This window comes from Ochotona princeps, chromosome 4 (assembly GCF_030435755.1).
Source record: "Ochotona princeps isolate mOchPri1 chromosome 4, mOchPri1.hap1, whole genome shotgun sequence".
Classification (NCBI taxonomy): Eukaryota; Metazoa; Chordata; class Mammalia; order Lagomorpha; family Ochotonidae; genus Ochotona; species Ochotona princeps.
In genome coordinates this window covers 13,980,463-14,001,589 of record NC_080835.1, presented here as the reverse complement: position 1 = coordinate 14,001,589, position 21,127 = coordinate 13,980,463, and the positions used below count along the sequence as shown (strand labels likewise).

The 21,127-nt window shown below is 42.4% G+C and overlaps 1 protein-coding gene across 1 annotated transcript; it reads left to right on the top strand.

Annotated features, from left to right (window-relative positions):
- The first annotated feature begins 11,865 nt into the window (after nucleotides 1–11,865).
- LOC101525751 (olfactory receptor 4C3D) lies at nucleotides 11,866–12,774 on the top strand. Its single transcript, XM_012927064.2, has one exon. It carries the CDS (start codon nucleotides 11,866–11,868, stop codon nucleotides 12,772–12,774), a length of 909 nt encoding a protein of 302 aa, XP_012782518.2.
- The last annotated feature ends 8,353 nt before the right edge of the window (nucleotides 12,775–21,127 follow it).

Here is a 21,127-nt window from a genome sequence, read left to right as displayed (position 1 = left end):
AGGATTTAGTTAGGAAACAGAAGGGGAATTGGGGATTGGGACTCCTGAGACCTCATTCTGCCTTGACCTTATCTAGCCTTGGACCGGACTCCCATCCGTTTCCTCATCTTTAAGGGACCAGCCAACACTGAGAAGAACTTTCCAGGAGGGAACCTGAGGGCTCATCTAGTGCTGCAGTTTCACATCTGACGGTGGACTTGAGGCAGACAGGTTGATCTGAAGAATGAGTTATTTCAGAAAAGTTCCAGATCATTCTGGGAATGGTGAAGAGGGAGGTGGAAAGGAGACAAGGAGGACTGTGCGAGGAAAACTCTGGTCCTGTGTCCTTTGGGGGTGGGGAAGCTGAGCCCTTGGTTTTGAGATGTGGAAGGACAGGGAGAGAGAGTGGTCACGTCTGTGGTTAGAATGTGCCAGAGCTAGTGCTAATGTGAGACTCGTATTTCTCAGGAGACCCACAGGAGATTTTTTTTTAAAGGTTTATTTATTTTTATTACAAAGTAAGATATACAGAGAGGAGGAGAGACAGAGAGGAAGATCTTCCATCCGATGATTCACTCCCTAAGTGACCGCAACGGCTGGTGCTGTGCTGATCCGAAGCCAGGAGCCAAGAACCTCTTCCAGGTCTCCCACATGGGTGCAGGGTCTCAAGGCTTTGGGCCGTCCTTGCCTGCTTTCCCAGGCCACAAGCAGGGAGCTGGATGGGAAGTGGAGCTGCTGGGATTAGAACTGGTGCCCATATGGGATCCCGGTGCTTTCAAGGCAAGGACTTTAGCCACTAGGCCACGCTGCCAGGCCCAGATTTTATGTTTTTAAAGCACAAGATGGAGATACCCATTTTGTAGGCATGAGCTTTATTTTCCGTGGATCCAGAATTCCCATTGGTTCCTGCTTGCTTGACCTTCCTGCCTTGTTTCCCCTTCTTGTTCCTCTTGTCATTTGACTCACTGGTTTGCTCTCAGTGGGTTAGCATCTTGGCAGCTGTGCTGGACACTGGAACGAAACATCAGGGTGACTCACTCTCTCAAGTCATCTGATTGTTTCTATCCTTGTGCTTCTTCCCATTCTATATGGAGAAGCTTCCTGGTGACTAAGGTGTGGGCCCTCACTGATGCCCTAAATTATATTAAAAAAAGGAGTTATTTACTTCTTTTTTTATTGGAAGAGCAGATCATATTCACACAGAGAGAAGCAGAGACAGAGAAAGATCTTGCATTTATTGCTTCACTCCCCAAATGGTCTCAATGGTTGGAGCTAGGCTGATCCAAAGCCAGGAGCCAGGAGGTTCTTCTGAATCTTCCACAAGGGTGAAGGGACTCAAGTCCTTAGGCCATCCTCTGTTGCTTTCCAAAGTCATAAGCAAGGGTACAGATGGGAAGTGGAGCAGCTGGGATACAAGCCAGTGACCATATGGGATCACAGTGCTTGCAAGGTGAGGAGTTAACCATTGAGCCATTGCTCTGGGCTCTGTCCTGTAATTACCCTAACCATGTATTTTTTGCAAGTCATTTATTTTTGTTTTAGCAACCACCAGATCCCAGGAATGTACTCCCAAATTTTAGACTTAACCCTACCCGATTTACTCTCAGTGGGTAAATTCTCTTTCACGTACTCCGGAATAATCAATCTCCCTAAAACAATTCTCTGATGTCATCACTCCTTACTCAAATCTCCAGCGAGTCCCCATTGCTGTTGAATCAAATATAAACTCCTGCTTGACGTGCACTAGCCTCAAGTTGTGGCCTTCTTCTAGTGTTTGTTATTGTCAGTCCTATGCCGTTAGAGTTCACTGTTTTCTGATCGTTTTCCACCTATAGCATTTTCTCCACCTGTTTAGACCCTTCCACCTCCCAAAGCCCATAGAAAGCAATTCTGCTTTAGGAAGCTCCCACAGCTGTTCCTTCTAGATGTATGTTTTTTTCTTCTTGGAACTCTGTTAAAAATTAAGGTCTTTACTGCTTTTGCTTCAGAGATCACTTCTCCTTGTCGGATTGTGATTCTTTGACAACATCACTTGAATCTTACTGGTCTGTGTATCTTGCTCCAAAGCATAAAGAAATAGAATAAATACTTGGTGGAGTTCAATTTGTAGAATTCAGTGTTTTAGACTATAAATGAGCAGAAGGGGTTGTATCTCTTCTCATCTTGTTGATCTATGGAATATATCAATGGTACATTAATTAAAAAGTGAACCAATAATCACCCCTAACATTATTTCTGAGAGTAGCGTTTAGATTTAAACAGGGGACATGCATGTCTGTGCATATCTTATGGTTAATCAGATTTCATATATTTTGTCTCATTTTATCCTAAATCATTTTAAGGAGATTTCTTTCTTCTGCTTTTTGTAAATTTTATTTTAAATTTTAGTTTCAGTTAGCTTTTAGCATATTCCATATGATTTATAGATGCAATTATAAGAGTGTAGAGATAACCTAGCTCCTTTTGCTTACCTATTTTTTGAATTCATATGAAGAGAACAGATTTGATACATTGTGTAGGTACAGCTCGACAAGACAACCATACTTCCCTCCTTCACCCCCATTACCCTCTTCCTCTCACCAGTTTTTACAAAGACATAATTCTCTAAAAAATTATTTATTTTTATTAGAAAGGCAGATTTACCCAGAGAAAGAGATACAGAGAGAGAAAGATCTTCCATCCACTGATTCACCCCTCACGTGTCTGCAATGGCTGGAGTTGAGCCCATCCCAAGCCAGGAGCCAGGAGCTTCCTCTGGGTCTCCCACATGGGTGCAGGGTCCCAAGACTTTGGGCCATTCTTGAGTGCTTTGGATGGGAAATGGAACAACCAGGATATGAACCAGTACTCACATGGGATCCTGATGCATGCAAGGCGAGGACCTAGCCTCTAGGGCCTGAAAGATGTAATTTTAATCTACTTCCTGATCTTAATTTGTCCGCAGATATAATATTCAGCAAGTGAAAAATAGGTTATAGTTCCACAAGGAAAATAAATAGGGGTTAAAAGCTAGAAGTGTATCTTATGAGGTTTTGATTCCTTTGTTTTATAGATGAAGAGATTGGGGTTTGAGGAGCCCAGTGTCTTGATCAAAGTCCTGAAGTTAGTAGCTCAAAGAGCCTGAATTCAAATTCATGATCTTCTCCATGCACTCCTTTGCTTCCCTGTGAAGGCTGCTGAACATCAATCCATATAGATCTTGAATTTCAAGTCTGAAGGCTTAGAATTTCATTACTGTCCTCTAACTCCCTCTAGCGTAACTTTACAGTGAGTGAAAAACAAGACAGTGAGTGAAAAATGTTTCTAAATTGTAACCAGAAATGCCTCCCAGAGATCCATAGTTATTCCTGGGGGTCCATGGAGATCCAGCAGCTGGGATGCCAGCTCTGGGAGTGGAGACTGGGGAAGTAGGAAGGTGTGATGCTCCGCCAGTTCAGAACACTGATTTCTTATGAAGGCAAATGCCAGTGTCCCCCATGTATGAGCTCCAAACTAAGCACGGCCTAAGTGAAGATTATTTTCTAATGGCAAAAGGTTGGAAAAGGCAACATTCTTGAGAATACACCGTACAGATCAGAAATAGGAAATCAGAGGCAAAAGACTGGTTTCCCATGAAATTTTAAACGTTGATTTGTCCCTCAGAACAGTGCTGCCCCAAACGTGGTGAGATTCTCATTTCCTAGTGCAGGAAGCTGAAGGTCAAAACTCTGACGTTCATTCTACAGCGTGTTTGTGACCTGTGCTGTAGTGTCTGAGATCCTGCAGGTGCCTCTGGGATGTGGACTGGAATAGAGGAGCAGAGAACAGAAGGCAGCAGCTGATACTCCTTAAAAATTCTGTTTTATGTAGTATTGACTTGTCAAAACTATTGAAATACTTTAGAAAGTTTCAAAAGTATTCTAATATCCTTTGCTTACAGTCTTTGATTGGTCATGGCCAGATCTGCTTTGTCTTGCTTAATGGAACAAACACTTTAAAGGAGACGATAGCTAATCTGGAGAAGGAGCAGAGTCAAACCTTCTTCCAAAATTTGACTCCTGGAGGCACAAGAATTTTCTGAGTGAAAGTTGAGGCATGCCTTGGAAAATGCAGTGTCTCCAACCCCAGGCCAATGGGATATCTGTATGAAGGGAGAAACTATGAAAGACAAGAAAACAACGTGGGTCCTTGGAGGAGAGGTTGAAGATGTTGGGAGATTTTGGGGTTGGGTAAATTAGTCTAAATGAGGGCTAGTGAAGATCTGCTTTATATGTGTCTTCTCAAATTCCTGGATGAACAAATGATATTGTCTTCATATTGAAATTGCATCTACTTTCTTATAAGTGCTCATGCCCTCTACTTTAACCTTCCCAATTTAAGGAACCTGTCTTAAGGAGAATAGTAGACAATCTTGGTTTAGAATTTCTTTTTTGCATCACAAAAGCATGAAAGTGTTTATATCCAGTGTCACTGTAGAAACACTTGAATTTTTGTCCTTTCCTGGTCAGTCCTACGTATTTACTCACTCTTAATCAAGAGGTTCTGAAGTGAGAAAAGCCCTGAAAATAGTTGTGAATCAAGAGTTAGGGTGATTGGGAATGCTGTGAAGAGGATCTGTAGAGGACATGTTGACAGCACTTTGTCCAATGGTGATAATTCTGTTCTCTCCAGCACTTTGTGGTTCTTAGGACCTTTGGCTCAGATATCCTAGTATTCTATTTTATTCAGGACAATAGGTTATGAACTAAATCTAGACCAATTTTACTTCCCTAATGAAGGTTTTTGGGTAATTTTATAAAAAGGAAAGTATTGCAGATATCTTCTGAGCCATCACCATCTGCTTCCTAGGCACAGAAGCGCAGAATTAGATTGGAAATCAAATTGCCTGAACTTGAGCCAGCACTTCTTATTCAGCAAATTTAAATTTAAATTCCTATTCAATAAATTTAAAATTGTGATGAAGTGATTAAGATTTACCATAGCATTTCTCATCCATGTCAGATAGTAGGGGTGATTGATAGAAACTGAGGAATGGGCAAGGTAGGGCTGGACTCCTAGCAAGGGCTGGGTGCAGAGTACCATTTATGGGGCTGGGACATTTCCTGGGGAGAGCCCTTGCCACGCTACTTGTACCCGAGGCTCAGTGGTCACAAATCTTCTACCTCTCCCTCTTCCCACTGCTCCTAGCCACCTGGAGCCAGTGGGAGAACCTTGTGCCCTATTGGGCTAGCTGTGCAGGGACATCACAACTGCATTCGAGAGGCACTTCTGAACTGAGCAAACCTTGAGACTCCTGCCCCAGATGAGCAGCTAGTGAAGCAGTACCACATTACAGAATAGCAATGTAATAACGAGAGTGAAGTGTTGACAGTTGCCTCTGCCCTGCCTCTACACAAGACCCTGCTGAACAAGATATGAATGGTTAAATTTTTTTTTGTTGAAACTCAGTGTACAAATATCAGAAAACACAATAGTTGCTTTTACCATCTTTCAACCTTAGGTCGCCTCTGCATTGCATCGTTGGGAGTAAGCTTGTTGGTCTAAAATGACCTCCCCCCAAAGCATCTTTATGTTGATTAAATTGTCCAAGTCATTATAGGAGCTGTTTTGTAGGGTTTTTTTTCTTTTATTTGGTACTCCTTATCCATGAATGGTACTTCATACCACCTCCAACTGAGAGGTGTTAGTTACCACTGAGTGAAACGATGGGCAGATGCACTGGTCTAGAGAAGAACAGAAGCTTTGACGAAGTATCATTTTTTCCTGATGGATTCTAGCCCTGTAACTCCACTTTTCACCCACTTGTGCACTTATTTCTCTGAGCTACTATTTTATTTCCTTTAAGATGAATGGTTTCTGATGAAGTGGGAAAAAAGGTACCTTAATCCACCGTTGGTGGGAGTTTAGACTAGCGCAGCCGTTCCCATAGCCAGTATGGTAAGTTTTTAGACAATTGAGAATTGATCCACCATGTGACCAAGCTATTTCACTCCTGGGAATATATCCAAATGAAATGAAATCTGCATATGAGAGAACGATGTACCCCTATATTTATATTTACTATTTATGCAATAGTGAAGACGTGGAAACAACCCCGATGTCTGTCATCAGATGAATCGATAAAGAAATTGTGATTTGGGCCTGGCGCAATAGGGTAGTGGTTAAAGTCTGCACCTTGCATGCACCGGGATCCCATATGGGCCCTGGTTCTAATCCCAGCGTCCCTGCTTCCCATCCAGCTCCCTGCTTGTGGCCTGGGAAAGCAGTCGAGGATGGCCCAAAGCCTTGGGACCCTGCACCCCTGTGGGAGACCTGGAAGAGCTCCTGGCTTCTGGCTTCGGATTGGCGAGTACTGGCCATTGTGCTCACTTGTGGAGTGAACCATCGGACAGAAGATCTTCCTCTCTGTCTCTCCTCCTCTCTGTATATCTGCCTTTCCAATAAAAAAAAAAAATTGTGATTCATCTACTCTATGGAATACTACTCGGCCATAAAAAGCTGAAATCCTACTGTTTGCAACAAAATAGTTTCAACTGGAAACTATTATGTTTAATGCTGCAAGTCAGTTCCAAAAAGATATATATAAATATATATAAATATATATATAAGATGGCATTTATGCAAAGCACAAAATAAATGGAAATAGGTAAACAAATATTTAGCATACATCCTCATAGATCATTGTAAAATGGATACTAGCATACTGAGAACTAAAGATGTTCTGCAGCATACATCTCTATTCCTGAATAAAAATAGGACTCCCAGTGAAACATGTAAATATGTCTGTACGGTATAACATCAGAATTTCTGCCTTTGCTGATACCTATCATGCCATGATACTTTTACATAGTGGGAAGTTAAAGTGTTACTAAGGGGATATATGACTGTGATAATATGGGAAAAATGGTGAGGGGGAAATGAGGAGGGAAGAAGTGGAGGGAGAGGGAAGAACTTCTATACCTACAGAACTGTATCATGGAAAATAATAACAATAAAACAAAATTAAGGCACTGGCTAAATAAATATGGCCAAATGTGAGACAGGTGAAAGTAATGGAATTTTTTTATGAAAACTGATTTTAAAACATCAATACATTTTTACATAAAAGATTACATATCATATAGTAAAAAAATAAAGTGAATAATTTCATCTATATAAACTCTTTTTGTAAAAAAGATTTATTTATTTTTGTTGGAAAGTGAGATATACAGAGAGGAGGGGAGACAGAAAGGAAGATCTTCCATCCATTGATTCACTCCCCAAGTGGCTGCAATGGCCAGAACTAAGCTGATCTGAAGCCAGGAGCCCAGAGCTTCTTCCGGGTCTCCCACATGGGTGCAGGGTCCCAAGGCTTTGGATTATTCTCGACTGCTTTCCTAGGCCACAAGCAGGAAGTTGAATGGGAGGTGGGTCTGCCGGGATTAGAACTGGTGCCCATATGGGATCCTGGTGTGCTCAAGGCAAGGACATTAGTTGTTAGGCTACTGCACTGGGTCCTTCTATGCAAACTCTTAAGATGTGCGTAGTAGATGTTAAGCTCCATGATTTCAAGAAAAGTTAATAGGTTGGCTAGAGTTTTATTTTCACAGTTACTGTATGCATTCTTTGTAAAATAGTTGCCAGGAGGGATGAAGAAACAGACAAATGTATCATCCTGGAGCCAGGTTTCACCATGTGGCAGGCAAGGGTTGGAAGCTGATGTTTGGGGTTCCAGATGGGGGTGGGTAGGATGTATCTATCAGATGGGCAGGGGCTTGGCAGACCCCAGGAGTTCCAGCTTGAGAAACAGCATGTACAGAGACTCCCTGGGATATGGTGTAGCTTAGCACTGCTATCCAAACCTAGGATTTCTTCCTTCGTTTTTTAACCATATTTTCAATGCAGTATCCCTGGGTCCTTTAATTTGGTCAAGTGTCCGTATGCTGAAGGGAAGAACAGAGGACTGTGGTGGCACATGGAAGTGTTGGTGAGGTAGCAAGTAGCACCTGGTCAGGGAAGAGTAACACTGATGCTGACAGTGATGATGTCATTGGCAGCAGCAATGACAGTAAGTGCATAGCAATCACTGCGTGGCAAGCATTGCTCTGTGCATCTTCTTGTGAGTTCCTCTTATTCTCATAGTGGTCTTAGGAAGTACATGCCATTTCTAGTCCCATTCTGTAGATGAAGAAATGGAACCACAGAGGTTAGAGCTAAATAATTTATCCAAAAGGAAAAGCCAGGAACATAAATCTGAAGATGAAGTGTTGAGTTGCTTCATTTGGGTGCCAACATAGTGTGCTTCTAGAAGACTGGAAAACACAGGGCACTGGTTCTGTGTCTTTGACAACCTTTGTCCACTTCTTGTCTCAGCACCCTGGCCCTGGGCCACACTTGAAGGACTTATTAGCCCTGGAGGCAGAGTCTCAGAGGAGCATAATGTTGAAGTGACTGGTCCAGTGCCAACTTGTTCCAGCTCAGGAGAAGGAGAAGGAGTTGGTCCGTTATAGGAGATGACTCTCCAGCTCAAACACTCAGTTTTCAGGCAAGGCGGAAGATGGAGTTAGGCAGCTCAGATCTATTTGAATCATATGAGGATACTTCATAAAGCTCGTGGAGAGACGGAATTTGAAGACAATGTACATTTCCACGAGCCTTTAGGGGACCTTGTATATTTAGTGGCTTACTCCTAGAGATCTGCTCTCAGAGCGCTCAGAGGTAGCATCTGCTAAGAGACAGAGCAATTATCTCTCTCCCAAACTTTCTTCTTCTTTCTGACTCCAACAAATCAAGAAGTTGGGGAGCAGGCGGACCCAGGTGAGTGTGGTGGTTACAGTATGTGGCAAGTTGGGAACTACAAATATTTCATCTATGATTTCAGCAAATTTTTAATCCTATGGCATTTTTTTCTAAAGAAAATAGCCAAACAAGAGAATAAAAGTATGCATCGTTCAAATCTTTTAGGTTGGCTTTATGAGCTAAATTTTTCTTCATTTCTGTTAAATGCAAGCTTGCTGTAGTTTCCTACATAAAAAGACAATGAACTAACCTCAATTAAACCTTTTTGCTGTGTCCCTAAATTCATCTTTCTCTTTGCTGATTTTTTATTAAAGATTCCAAAGACCTATTTTATACTTGCTAGTAGAGTTTGAGTGAAAAAATGACATATAAATAATAAAAAAACCCACATTTTTCTAGTGATGCTTGGGGTCCAAGTTTGTTCATATATATATATTTTTTCATTTGATTTCAATATACTTCAGTGGAAGGTAGACTAAGTATTGACATCCTTATTTTACAAATGAAAAAACAGGTCAAATTGGCTGAATAGAGGAGCTGGGACTTCCATGGGTTGGTTTCTCTTTCAGGGGCTGTGAATCTAATCACTGTGAGAACACACCTACAGGTCTACACATGGATTGTTCCAATAAGTATAGTGAGTCCCGTCCCTTTTGGAATTGTGATGTGTTTCTTTTGAGTTATTTCCTTACTTCTCTGCCTGGCCTCTTTAGTTCCTAAGACTATAGTACATCACTAACCATAATGTTCAGCATGAAATCTGTTCTCTTTATATAAATAAAGATTAAGAAACAAAGCACCTCCTGCAATTAAAAAATAATACAGTAAGACAGAAAATAAGACTCAGGTGAAAAATAAATAGAAAATATGTTTTCTATCTCTTTAAATATTTGTTTATGTGTTTGGAAGGTAGAATGACACACAGAAATGAAAGAGTGAGACAAAGGGGAAGAGGAAAGAGAGAACTAGTTATAAAAACTGAAGTTGTAAATTACTTACATATCACATTTTGGTGATAATTATGTAAACTGGAACTGCCTGAGGGACTCAGAAATAACTTAATACAAGATGAAATTCTTCATAGTATTAGAAATAGCAACTCATTGTTAGAAACAATTACTTGACACAATAATGTTTAGTGATTATAATCAGTGCTTTATAGAGATTTGTCTCATACAAATCAGGGTGACAGAAAAGACGGTATGGTTTTAAAAGTAGACAAAGAGTGAACAAATATTTGTGAATGGAAGAAAGAATGAAAAACACTTTGTAAAGCTGGTAGTTTTATTGTTTGGATGGCAAGGCTGAGCAAACTGTTTCAACTTTCTCCTTTAAATATTTTCCAACATTGTCTAATAATTATGAGTTATCTTTGCAATTATTTCCTCCTTGTCTCTGCTTTGGCAAAAGCCAGACCTAATCTTTTTGCCTTTTCTTCTGTTCTGTTTGCCTTCCCTGTGGTCTCAGGAGTCTGATCTCCAAGAGATGTTGTGATTGATGTTGGAAGAGGATTCAGGTTACAGCCCAAAGACACAGCGTAAGTGTTCTCTGACTTGGCTCCACCACTTACCCTTTCTAGGTCAAAATGTTAGCACTGTCATTTTAAAATGTAATATTACTTTAAAAAACATGTATGAAAATACAGTATACATATCAAGAAATATACATAAATGTACAGGTCAGGGACTTTTTCAGTTATCTGATCATACTTATAACCAACATCCAAATTAAGAGAAAATCATTACAAGTACCCCAAGACTTCTCACTATTCTCTCCACTTCACTTCCTTTTAAAAAAAGTGTGAAATGAGAATATTTTGTCATTTATAGAGTACAATTCAATGAAGCAATATTTATAATTATATATCAAATGGGTGAAAGGTGGGTAAAGAGAGAGGGAGAGAGGAGTTCCATTAGTTTATTTGCAATGTAAAGTGTTGAGCCAGGCTCAAGACAGCAGTCAGGCACTCCACCTGCACTCCCCGTGTGGGCGCCACAGACTCAGCACTTGAACTGTTACTTCTGCCTCCTGGGTTGCCTTAAACAGGAAGCTGAAATTGGGAGAACATTCAGACTGAAACTCAGGCTCTTAGACATGGCATTGGGCATTCCAACTGACATCCTAACCTCTGTGCCACATCTCACTCCAAACCATTAACATTTAAAAACTAAAGACATTTGTGTAAGATTTTCAATTTTTTTTTTCTTAAAGGCTTTTTACCTATGAAAATTGAAAGTGATGGATCAGGAGATCACTTGCAACCCATTGATTGATGAGATGCTCTATTCAGTTTTTGATGCCAGATCCCTTAGATTGTGGATTTGCAATGTCAGAGTATGAGAGTGCAGTATCTCACTGTCTGCTTTTCCTCCTGCAGAAATGTTGCTTTACTTCTTTACAGACATTAGACATCATCTAAAGCAGAAGTCAGAACAGACGATGTAGAAGGGTGGAGCATCTGTTACTAATTCCATTATTTCTGTAAGTCTGCCACATTAGAGGGCAATAAATATTCTGGTAAGAAGATGTCAACCTCCTTATATTCAGCTACTGCTAAATTTTTCAATTTTATTGTTGTTTTCAGTTTGCATATGGATGTTAAAAATGACATTTCTGCTTTCATGATATGCTGAGGCACTTTCAATATAAGTTCAAGAACAGACTTGGAGGGCATAGTGAAACTGGTATAATGTGGTGTTCACATTATATAGAAGCAGAGGGGAAGGCCTTATAGTCTAGAGCAGGTGACATACTGTCTTGCTTAGAGACAGGATATCTGAGCCTTGATATGATGATTGTAGAAGAGCAAGCTGGTAATACTGAGAAAAGTGTTAACAGAATAGGAATATCGTGTGGAAGGCAGAGTTCTAAACGAGCATGACTTGATTAGGAGATTTAGAGCAGTTTGGTAGCAGGCAGGCGGGGAGCTGAACACAAATGGTCAATCCAGGTAGAGGGATGTATCAAAATTCTTAGATTTTATCCTGATGGTAAGCATGAGTCTTTGCAGGATTATTTACATCCTACCCACTCTAATCTGATCCAATTTCTTGAAATGTTTTGAAAGGGGTAATGATAAAATTTCTTGGTAAATCTGTTCAGTCAAGCGCTCACTGCAGCTCACATTTCATGGACGGACCACGAAACATCACGGACTTCTTCCTGCTGGGACTGTCGCAGCATCCCCACGTACAGAGGGTCTTGTTTGTGCTCTTCCTTGTCGTTTATTTGGTCTCTGTGGGGGGAAATCTCCTGATCATGATCACCATCATCTTCAGTCCCTCTTTGGGCTCTCCCATGTACTTTTTCCTCTCATATCTATCTTTCATTGACACTTGCTATTCCTCCTGTATGACTCCCAAACTCATTGCTGACTCCTTGTATGAGGGGAGAACTATTTCTTTTGAGGGATGCATGGCTCAGTTTTTTGTGGCTCATTTATTGGGAGGGACTGAGATCATTCTGCTCACTGTCATGGCCTATGACCGCTACGTGGCCATCTGCAAACCCCTGCACTACACCACCATCATGACCAGGCATCTCTGTGCCATGCTGGTGGGGGTGGCTTGGCTGGGGGGCTTCCTGCACTCCCTGATTCAGCTCCTCCTGGTCCTTCAGTTGCCCTTCTGTGGGCCCAATGTGATTGACCACTTTGTCTGTGACTTGTATCCTTTGCTGGGACTCGCCTGCACCAACACGTATGTCATAGGTCTGCTGGTGGTTGCCAACAGTGGTGTGATCTGCCTGCTCAACTTCCTCATGCTGGCTGCCTCCTACATTGTGATCCTGCGCTCACTGAGGTCCCACAGTGCAGAGGGGAGACGCAAAGCCCTCTCCACCTGTGGGGCTCACTTCACTGTTGTTGCCTTGTTCTTCGTGCCTTGTATATTTATTTACATGCGCCCTTCATCTACTTTGTCCATAGATAAAATAGTGGCAGTATTTTATTGTATTTTGACACCTATGTTCAATCCTCTGATTTACACTCTGAGAAATACAGAGGTAAAAAATGCCATGAAAAATATCTGCAAAAAATGAACAGTTGTGGATAGAAGTCATAGTTAATTTTGGGATAGAAATAAGACACTGGCTGTAAGAATTTATATTGTAGTGCTGAGAGCTGTGAGGTCTTTAAAAATTGAGGATAAAATTGATTTTATTTTCATTTGTGTCCAATCTTTCCATGTGTACAATTATTTGTTGAGAAATAATTGTATTATTTCAGCTTTGGGTTTGCTCTCAACTGCAGTGCATGAAAGCTGTGTCCCCCTTTTCATCTGTGTTGAAGGTATAGTCTGCTTTGGCTTTGGGTCCTGCTTGACTATTTGATCAGAATTGCCTTGAAGTTACAGTCATTTGGTTATTTGACTGTGGACACTCCGGATAGCAGAATTTTGCTTATTGTGGGACTGATAGTTCACTCCTCTGATTTCTCTATACTGTAATATCAGGAGAATCCATACTTGGAACACTGAGAATATAGCCAGTAGATTAGGAATGACTGAACTGAGATCATGGTAATGAATAGAATGGTTTACATTAAATTTAACATAAGCATGATTATATATAATAAGTTATACTGTTCTGTGTAGCATGAAATCAGTGCATGAATATTATGTACACAGGATCACACACACAAATGATTGAACACTGACTTGGTGTTAGGCATACTAATCACTTGATAAACAAGATCGCATATTGCTGTCATAACAAATTGGTAAGATTTTCCTTTTAAAAATGAAAAAACCGTGGCAGATGTTTTGCCTATCGGTTAGGATGTCCACATTCCCAATCAGAGTGGTTGGGTTTGAAGCCCAGCCCCCTGCTGATCCCAGCTTCCTGGCAATGCAAACCCTGGGAAACAACCAGTGGTGACTTAGGTAGTTCAGTTTTGGCCCCTCACTCAGGAAGCCTGGATTGAGCTCCCAGGCTCCTGTCTTTGGCCTGGTTCAGTCCCAGTTGTTGCCTTCATTGAGGAATAAAACAGTAGATGAGGGCCCGGGGCGACGGCCCAATTGACTGAATCCTCACTTTGCATGTGCTGGGATCCCATTTGGGTGCCAGTTTGTGTTCCGACTGCTCCACTTCCATCCAGCTCCCTGTTTGTGGCCTGGACAGGCAATGGAGGACGGTCCAAAGCCTCTGCATTCACATAGAAGAACTGGAAGAAGCACTGGCCTTCTGACTTTGGATGTCTCAGCCCTGGCTGTTGCGTCCACTCGGGGAGTGAACCAGCGGATGGAAGAGCTTTCTATCTCTCCTTCTCTCTGTGAATTTGATTTGCTTTTCCACAAAAGGTAGGTAAATCTTAAACAAACAAAGCTAAACAAAAAATAGTTGATGGGAGTTTTCTATCTATCTGTCTCTCCTGTTCTCTTTATACTTCTCAACTAAATAAGTAAAATTTGAAAAAGTATCTCATTTTGATTCACCTTTCTCCAGTGTATACCATCTGAATGTTATTTGTTGGTCAATTGTATGTCTTCTTTTGATAAGTATTTAGTCAGACTCTGCCTGTTTTTAAATTAGATTGGTTGTTTATTCTGCAGATGGTTTCTTTGTTGTGCAAAAGCTTCTGATTTTGATATAAACCATCTACCAGAGCAATGGATAAAGAAAAGCATAGTGTGTGCATATATATAGTTAAAATAATGGAATCTTACCATTTGCAGCAAAATATTTGGAACTGGAGTGCATCATGTTGAGTAAAATGTCTGACACAGAAAGACAAATGTTGCCTGTTCTCTTTAAAAGAAAAAAAAACCCACAATCTGAACACAGGGAATTTGCACAGAAAAAAGGGAGAATCTAGCTGTAGTTTATTAGTTGTGACAGACAGTGATGCGAAATAGTAATAGAGGAGATGAGTTGATGCTAACTGGGAAGTAATTGTATTATTCCCTCACTGTTTTTGTTTTTTCAAACTTTGAAATAAAATGTAAAAAGAAATAAAAAATATAAAGTGACAGATTACTACACACAATAATTGCTTCACATCAGTTTGGGCAATAATTTCCAATATGTGATCCTGTAAGAACAGGAAAAATAGGCGCATGAAATTATAGTAAACTAAAAATCTTAGTAGGAAGTGAAATGATCAATGGAGTGGAATTAACTTACAAATTGACATAAAAATATTTACCACCTACTTATTTGATAAGGGGTTATTAGCCAAACTACATCAGGAAGTGAAGATCAAGAAAATAATAGACAGCTTGATTCAAAATTGTAAAGGATGCAAAGAGACATTTCTAAACGAAGCCTTGCAAAAGGTTGATGTAAACAAAGAAAATTATACATTAAAAATTAGGATATTCTGTTATTCTGAATGAAACCAGGGGGCACTATGCTGAGTGAAATGAACCAAATACAGAAAGACAAACATTGTATGAGCTTACCAAACTATGGAACCTAAAAGTCAAACTAATGGGCCAATATTGTGGCATAGTACATTAAGCCTCAGTGTGCAGAATCAATATGCTATAGCGAGACCAGCTTGAGTCCAGGATACTCCACCTCTTATCCAGCTCCTGTTAATGGTCTGGGAAAGCAAGAGAGGATGGCCTGAGTCCTAGGCCTCTACGCAAGGGAGACGTGGAAGAAGCTCCTGCTTCCTGACGATGGACATGTCCACCTCTGTTCATTATGGCCATTTTGTGAGTGTGAACAAGTGATTGGAAGATTTTCTGTCAGTCTTACCTTCTCTCTGTAACTCTGATTTTCAAATAAAAATAGTTAATCTTCAATGAAAACAAAAAAGCCAAACTAAAAAAAGTGGCAAGTTGAATTTTAGTTACCAGAGGATGGGGGTTTACAATTGAAGAAGGAAATGTTGGCTAAAAACATAAAATTTCGGTTAGACAGAAAAATAATGGTTAAGGTTTAACTGCACAGTATGGTGACCATAATTAATATTATATTGCATATGTCAAAGTTGCCAAAAGAGTACATAAGACAATGTTTCGCCACAAAAAATGACCAGTAGGTGAAGTGATATGTTAATTAGCTTGATGAAATTATTATACAATATATAAATATCAAACTATTATATCTCCCAAATATAAATCAAAATATAAATTTTCTCAACTAAAATTCAACACAAAGTAAAAGAAAAAAATAGTTGAATTGGAAGACAGAAAATCAATGTGACCACAAACCAGGTCAAGAAGTAAGAGCTCTTGTCTCCAGAATATTCTTGCTAATGACACCCCTTTTGTTTCTTTCAGTCAACACTTCTGTGACTTTCATGATAAGATTTCTTAGTTTTTCTTTATACTTCTGTGCATGTGCCACCTGACTATAGATCACATTTTAAATAAAGCAATCATATAGCATATGACATTCTGTGTCTCAGTTCTATGACTCAACGTTAGGTTTATGGAACTCATGCCTGTTGTTGTATGATACACTTGTTTTTCTTGCTGTGTCAGTTAATTATCTGAATATACTATACTCTTTTTTTTTAATAATCTATTTTATTGTGTTGTTGTTGACAATCTTTTCATAGTTAATTACAGTTAAAGAAAGAAAAAGAAAAAAAAAAGGTTCAGGGGGATAGGGAAGTGGGCAATACTATTATGTCCATATTGTTTCCATCTTGTATCTGAGGTAAAGGAGGATATTGAGGGAGAAGCCCCACCCGGTTTCCCGCCCACCCCGAGTCCCGGATGTGGGGCATGCTCTGAGATATGTACTCAAGTGGTGTTAATAGTTCTCCAGTTATGAATCGCTGCCAGTTTCGCTCGATGAGGTCGTCCACTGATTGATATGGTCCATCATAAAGTCTCCGTTTGCCCCATTTTTCGCTGCTAACATGTAGCTGAGATGAATGATTGATCTGCTCTGTCTTCTGTCTTTTCTTGATTAGAGTTCTGAGTCCAGCAGTTCAATTGGGGAGATCTCCAAAGAAACTTTGAGGTATTCCCAGACTAGTTTCTTGCATGTTCTAGCAAGCACAGGGCCCGGCACAGTCCATCACCCCGATCAGCTGGTGGTTGCAATTGCTGGGTTGGTTCTGTTTTCAGTCCCGAGTTGCACTGGAACCAATGGGTGTTGCAGTCCAGTCTGGTTCTGCCCAGCACGTACTCGGCCCTCACACTAACCAGTGGGAGCTGCAGCCTAGTTGGGGCGACCCACGATAACCCTCACCCGGCCCGCCCCTGGTTTGCCAGTATGTGTAGCAGAAGACCAGTCTGTCCCCCATCCCATTTGGCTCTGGCACTTGTCAATGGGTATTAAAGCTTAGTTCTATCTAACCAACTCAACCATCCAGCCCTCATGGGTGTTGTTGAGTGCCTCTCTATCTAGCCATCCCAGCCCCCATCCTAGTTTTCATGCCCTCCCACGGGACTAGTGACCCAAGAAGGGGGAACCCACTTTTCCCCTCCCAGGTCTCTCTCAGTCCTGGTTTATGCACTCTTTAGGTAGTTCTGTGATTTGACTTGACAGAATTAGTCCCCAGTGCCAGCTTCTGCTGCTATGCCCAAACATCCCTCACCTACTCTAATTTATGCTTGCACCAGCAGGAATAATCAGCCCAGCCTGGCTTTTCCCTGATCTAGTCCACATGCAGCGCACAGGTGTTGTAGCCTTGCATAGTCTAGTCTGTCTCTATCCCAGCCCACGCTCTCCGGTGGGAGTTGCTGACTGGCGAGGGAACCAGCCCCTTAATCCCCCCGCCAGTTCTGCTCCTCCCTTCCTTCCTGGATCTCACGTGTGCTGGTTGGGTGCTGCATTCATATCCAGTACAGGCAACCACGCCCTGGCATTCCATAATGTGTACTGGTTTTGTCGCGACCAAACCCGGCTCATCCCACACTCTGATCTGGTGATCGGATTTGCCAGTGGGTGATATGGACTGATTGAGCCTGGTCTGCTCCTGACCCATGCTGAATGTGTGCCAGTGGGAAACTTTCCATGGCCTATTCTGGACTGTTTCCTATCATGCTTCTTGCGCTTACCTGCAGGGACTGTGTCCTGCCAGAGGAGTTGCCCAGGCTCCTCCATCAGAATCCCTCCCAATGGCAGGTTTTGCGCATGCCAGGGGGTCCTTGAGCCAACCCAACTCAGTTCACGTCCTGTCCTAGCAGGGACAGTGGCTTTTCCTGGCTGGCTTTCACCCCATTCTGGTTCTTGTTGTTGGATGTTTCAGCTCGGCCATGGCTCGTCCATACCCACATACAGCTCGTGCATGGCTCAGTAGGGGGTTGAGACCCAGCCTAGTCAGTCCCACATCTACCCCCTGGTTCTCCATGACACCAGATGGTGTTGGGGTCTGAACTGGCCTGGTGCATCCAATCCCAGCCCACACTAGTGCCTCGGGTGACTGCAACTGTTTCCTAGATAGAGCGCAACCCCAATTCCAGCACATACGCCCCTTGGTGGGAACCTCAACCTAGTTAGGGTGTCCCGTTACCTCCCCGATTGGGCTTGTTCCTAGCTATAAATCATGCACCTGCCCTTGGTTGCTCTGAGGACCAGTAGGTGCAAGAGCCTAGCTCGGTATGACCTGTGTTCCATGCTGGTTTCTAGTTTTGCTTGTAAACAAAGGTTTGCTCAGTCCTGCCCAGTACATTACGTTCCATTACCAATTTACACATTTTGGAGCTACTATGCCCTGCTTGTCCGACCCCCAGATCTGGACGGCGTGTTCACCAGCGAGAGCTATGACTCGCCAGGGGAGCTTCCCAAGTACCTCCACTTGATCCACTCCCAAACCCAGTTTACATACATGCCATTCGTTTTTAGGCCAGTACGCGGTGTACTCTGGCCTCCCATTTGGCCTTGTATGAGCTGGTGAATGTTGCAGCCCGGCCCACCCCACAACCTATTCAGGATGCACATTTGGGTGCTGCTGCCTTGCCCAGTCCAGTCTATGGCGGATCCCTTTACCTGTGATTGATGGTAGGCTCCTTGGTCACACCTAGTTTAGTCCATAACCACCTAAAATTTAGGTTTACCAGTGGGGCCAAACTTTCTACAGGGTGTGGCCCACACATCCTGCACAGAGTCCACCCCAGGATAAGGTTCTAGAGTGCTAGTTAAAATTATGGACCTGCCTAATGTGACCAGTCTCCTGAACCAACATCATGTCAGGCAAAAAAATATCTTGCTAGACAATCTGGGGGTTATCTTCTGCATTATAGGTGTTCAAAGCTCAGCATTATTGAGTGATTAGAAGTTCTCCAAAAGAAGAGCCACTGGCGTTGGGAATCTTTAGGATTGACTCAGAACCCAGAAACAGTGGGGTCACCCTAGAGCTATCTAAGCAGCAATTCGGACATCCATTACCCCAGAGCTTCCCGGCCCTGGATGAGGCCGAGGACTCGTTCACTACCTTGCGGCAGTGTCTTTGGCGTGAGCCCCCAGCATTGGGTCCGACCCGGCAGGGGCACCCCCCCACAGCCGCCACACTGTGAGGAGCGGCAGTTGCCCCCGAATCCCAAGGCCCGAACCCCTCCCAAACTCACCTAGCTGCCAGATATTAGCAGCTGGGTGGAGCTAGGAATTTTAAGCCAGTTCCCAAGTTCCCTCATGGCGCACTTACCCGAGGAATGAGCTCTCTTGGGTCCTGGATGAGGCCGAGGACTCGTTCACTGCCTTGCGGCAGTGTCTTTGGCGTGAGCCCCCAGCATTGGATCCGACCCGGCAGGGGCACCCCCCACAGCCGCCACACTGTGAGGAGCGGCAGTTGCCCCGAATCCCAAGGCCCGAACCAATATACTATACTCTTAAAATGCATGTAATTAGTGATGAAATTTGAGTTGTTACAAACAATATTAATACTCTTAATAGGACACGTTGTATGATACTCTGGGAATAGAGTCTCTGGGTGATAGTTTACTTTTATGTAAATATTCAGCATACACTACATTCAATATACAACATCTAATGATTTTAGACTCCTTCCTTCTTTCCTTCCTTCCTTCCTCCCTCCCTTCCTTCCTTCGTTCCTCCCTCCCTCCCTCTTTCTTCCTTCTTTTTTCCCTTTCTTTTTTTCTCTTTCTTTCTTTCTTTCTTTCTTTCTTTCTTTCTTTCTTTCTTTCTTTCTTTCTTTCTTTCCTTCTTTCCTTCCTTCCTTCCTTCCTTCCTTTCTTCCTTCCTTCCTTCCTTCCTCCCTTCTCTCTTTCTCTCTCCCTTTTTAAGATTTACTTATTTTTATTGAAAAGGTAGATTTATAGAGAAAAGGGGAGGCAGAAAGAAAGGTCTTCCATCTGTTGCTTCACTTCCCCCAATTGGCTGCAATGGCTGGAGCTGAGATGATCTGAAGCCAGGAACCATGAGCCAGGAGCTCCTTCTAGTCCTCCCACATGGGTACAGGGGCCAAAAGAATTGAATGATCCTCCACTGCTTTCCCAGGCTATAAGCAGGGAGCTGGATGAGAAGTGGAACAGACAGGACATGAACTGGCACCCATATACGATGCCAGCACTTGTAGATGGAGGATTAACAAATTGAGCAGAACTCCAACCCAAGATCATTTCTAAAAAAGAAAATAACAGCATGACTTAGTAACGAAGAAGGAATCAGATGGTGCCTGGAATCTTTTTATTAAATTTTTAATTTTCTTTTTAGTATTACTGCATAATTAAGAGGGATACACACCCATGTGGGCCTGTGATTAGAGTGGGGAAGGTCAGGTACAGAGGAAGGTTGGTGGGACATATGGTTATTTTTCTTCTCCTGTGTCCACAGTGGAGGAAGAGGTGGATGGGACTGCTCCTTGCTGTCAAACTACATCAGCACTTGTGTTTGGGGGACGATCATCTGATGTCATCTTAGAGATCCCAATGTGGGGGAGAGTGTTCCAAGGATGTCACTTGAGTGATTTGGATAGTTCTGAGAAGTTGTTGGTTTTGTTGCTTCAGGGTTGAGAAACTCTCCAAGGTCTTTTGGTTGACAAAGTCCACCTTAGAGTATCCACAAACTCAGGAACATACGGCAAAGTTTGGCCAGGAGAATTGTCCAACAAGGCCTGCTTTCCATCCCCTGTTGAGGCACTTGGCATTCCCTGATAGCCTAGATGAGCTGGCTGTCATGTCCCCTGAGTGTATCTTCTATCCAAGTACTAGCCAGGCCTGACCCTGCTTAGCTTCCGAGATCAGATGAGATCGGGCGCGTTCAGGGTGGTATGGCCGTAGACTCCTCTGAGTGTATCTGGACATACTGTACACTGCACAGGCATCAGCAACTGAGGAGGCCCCAGTACTGAAACACATACTCCCAGGTCAACATATTCTGTGATTCTTCCTTGCTGCTGGGGTCTGAGTCCAGCAATCTAGTTGGGCAATCCTCCAAGAAGCTTTGTAGTGACCTCAGAGTTGTTTCTTGTGTGTGTCAGCTAGTGCAGAGTCAGGTTTAGATTGTAAATTGCACCAGCCAATTCACGTAG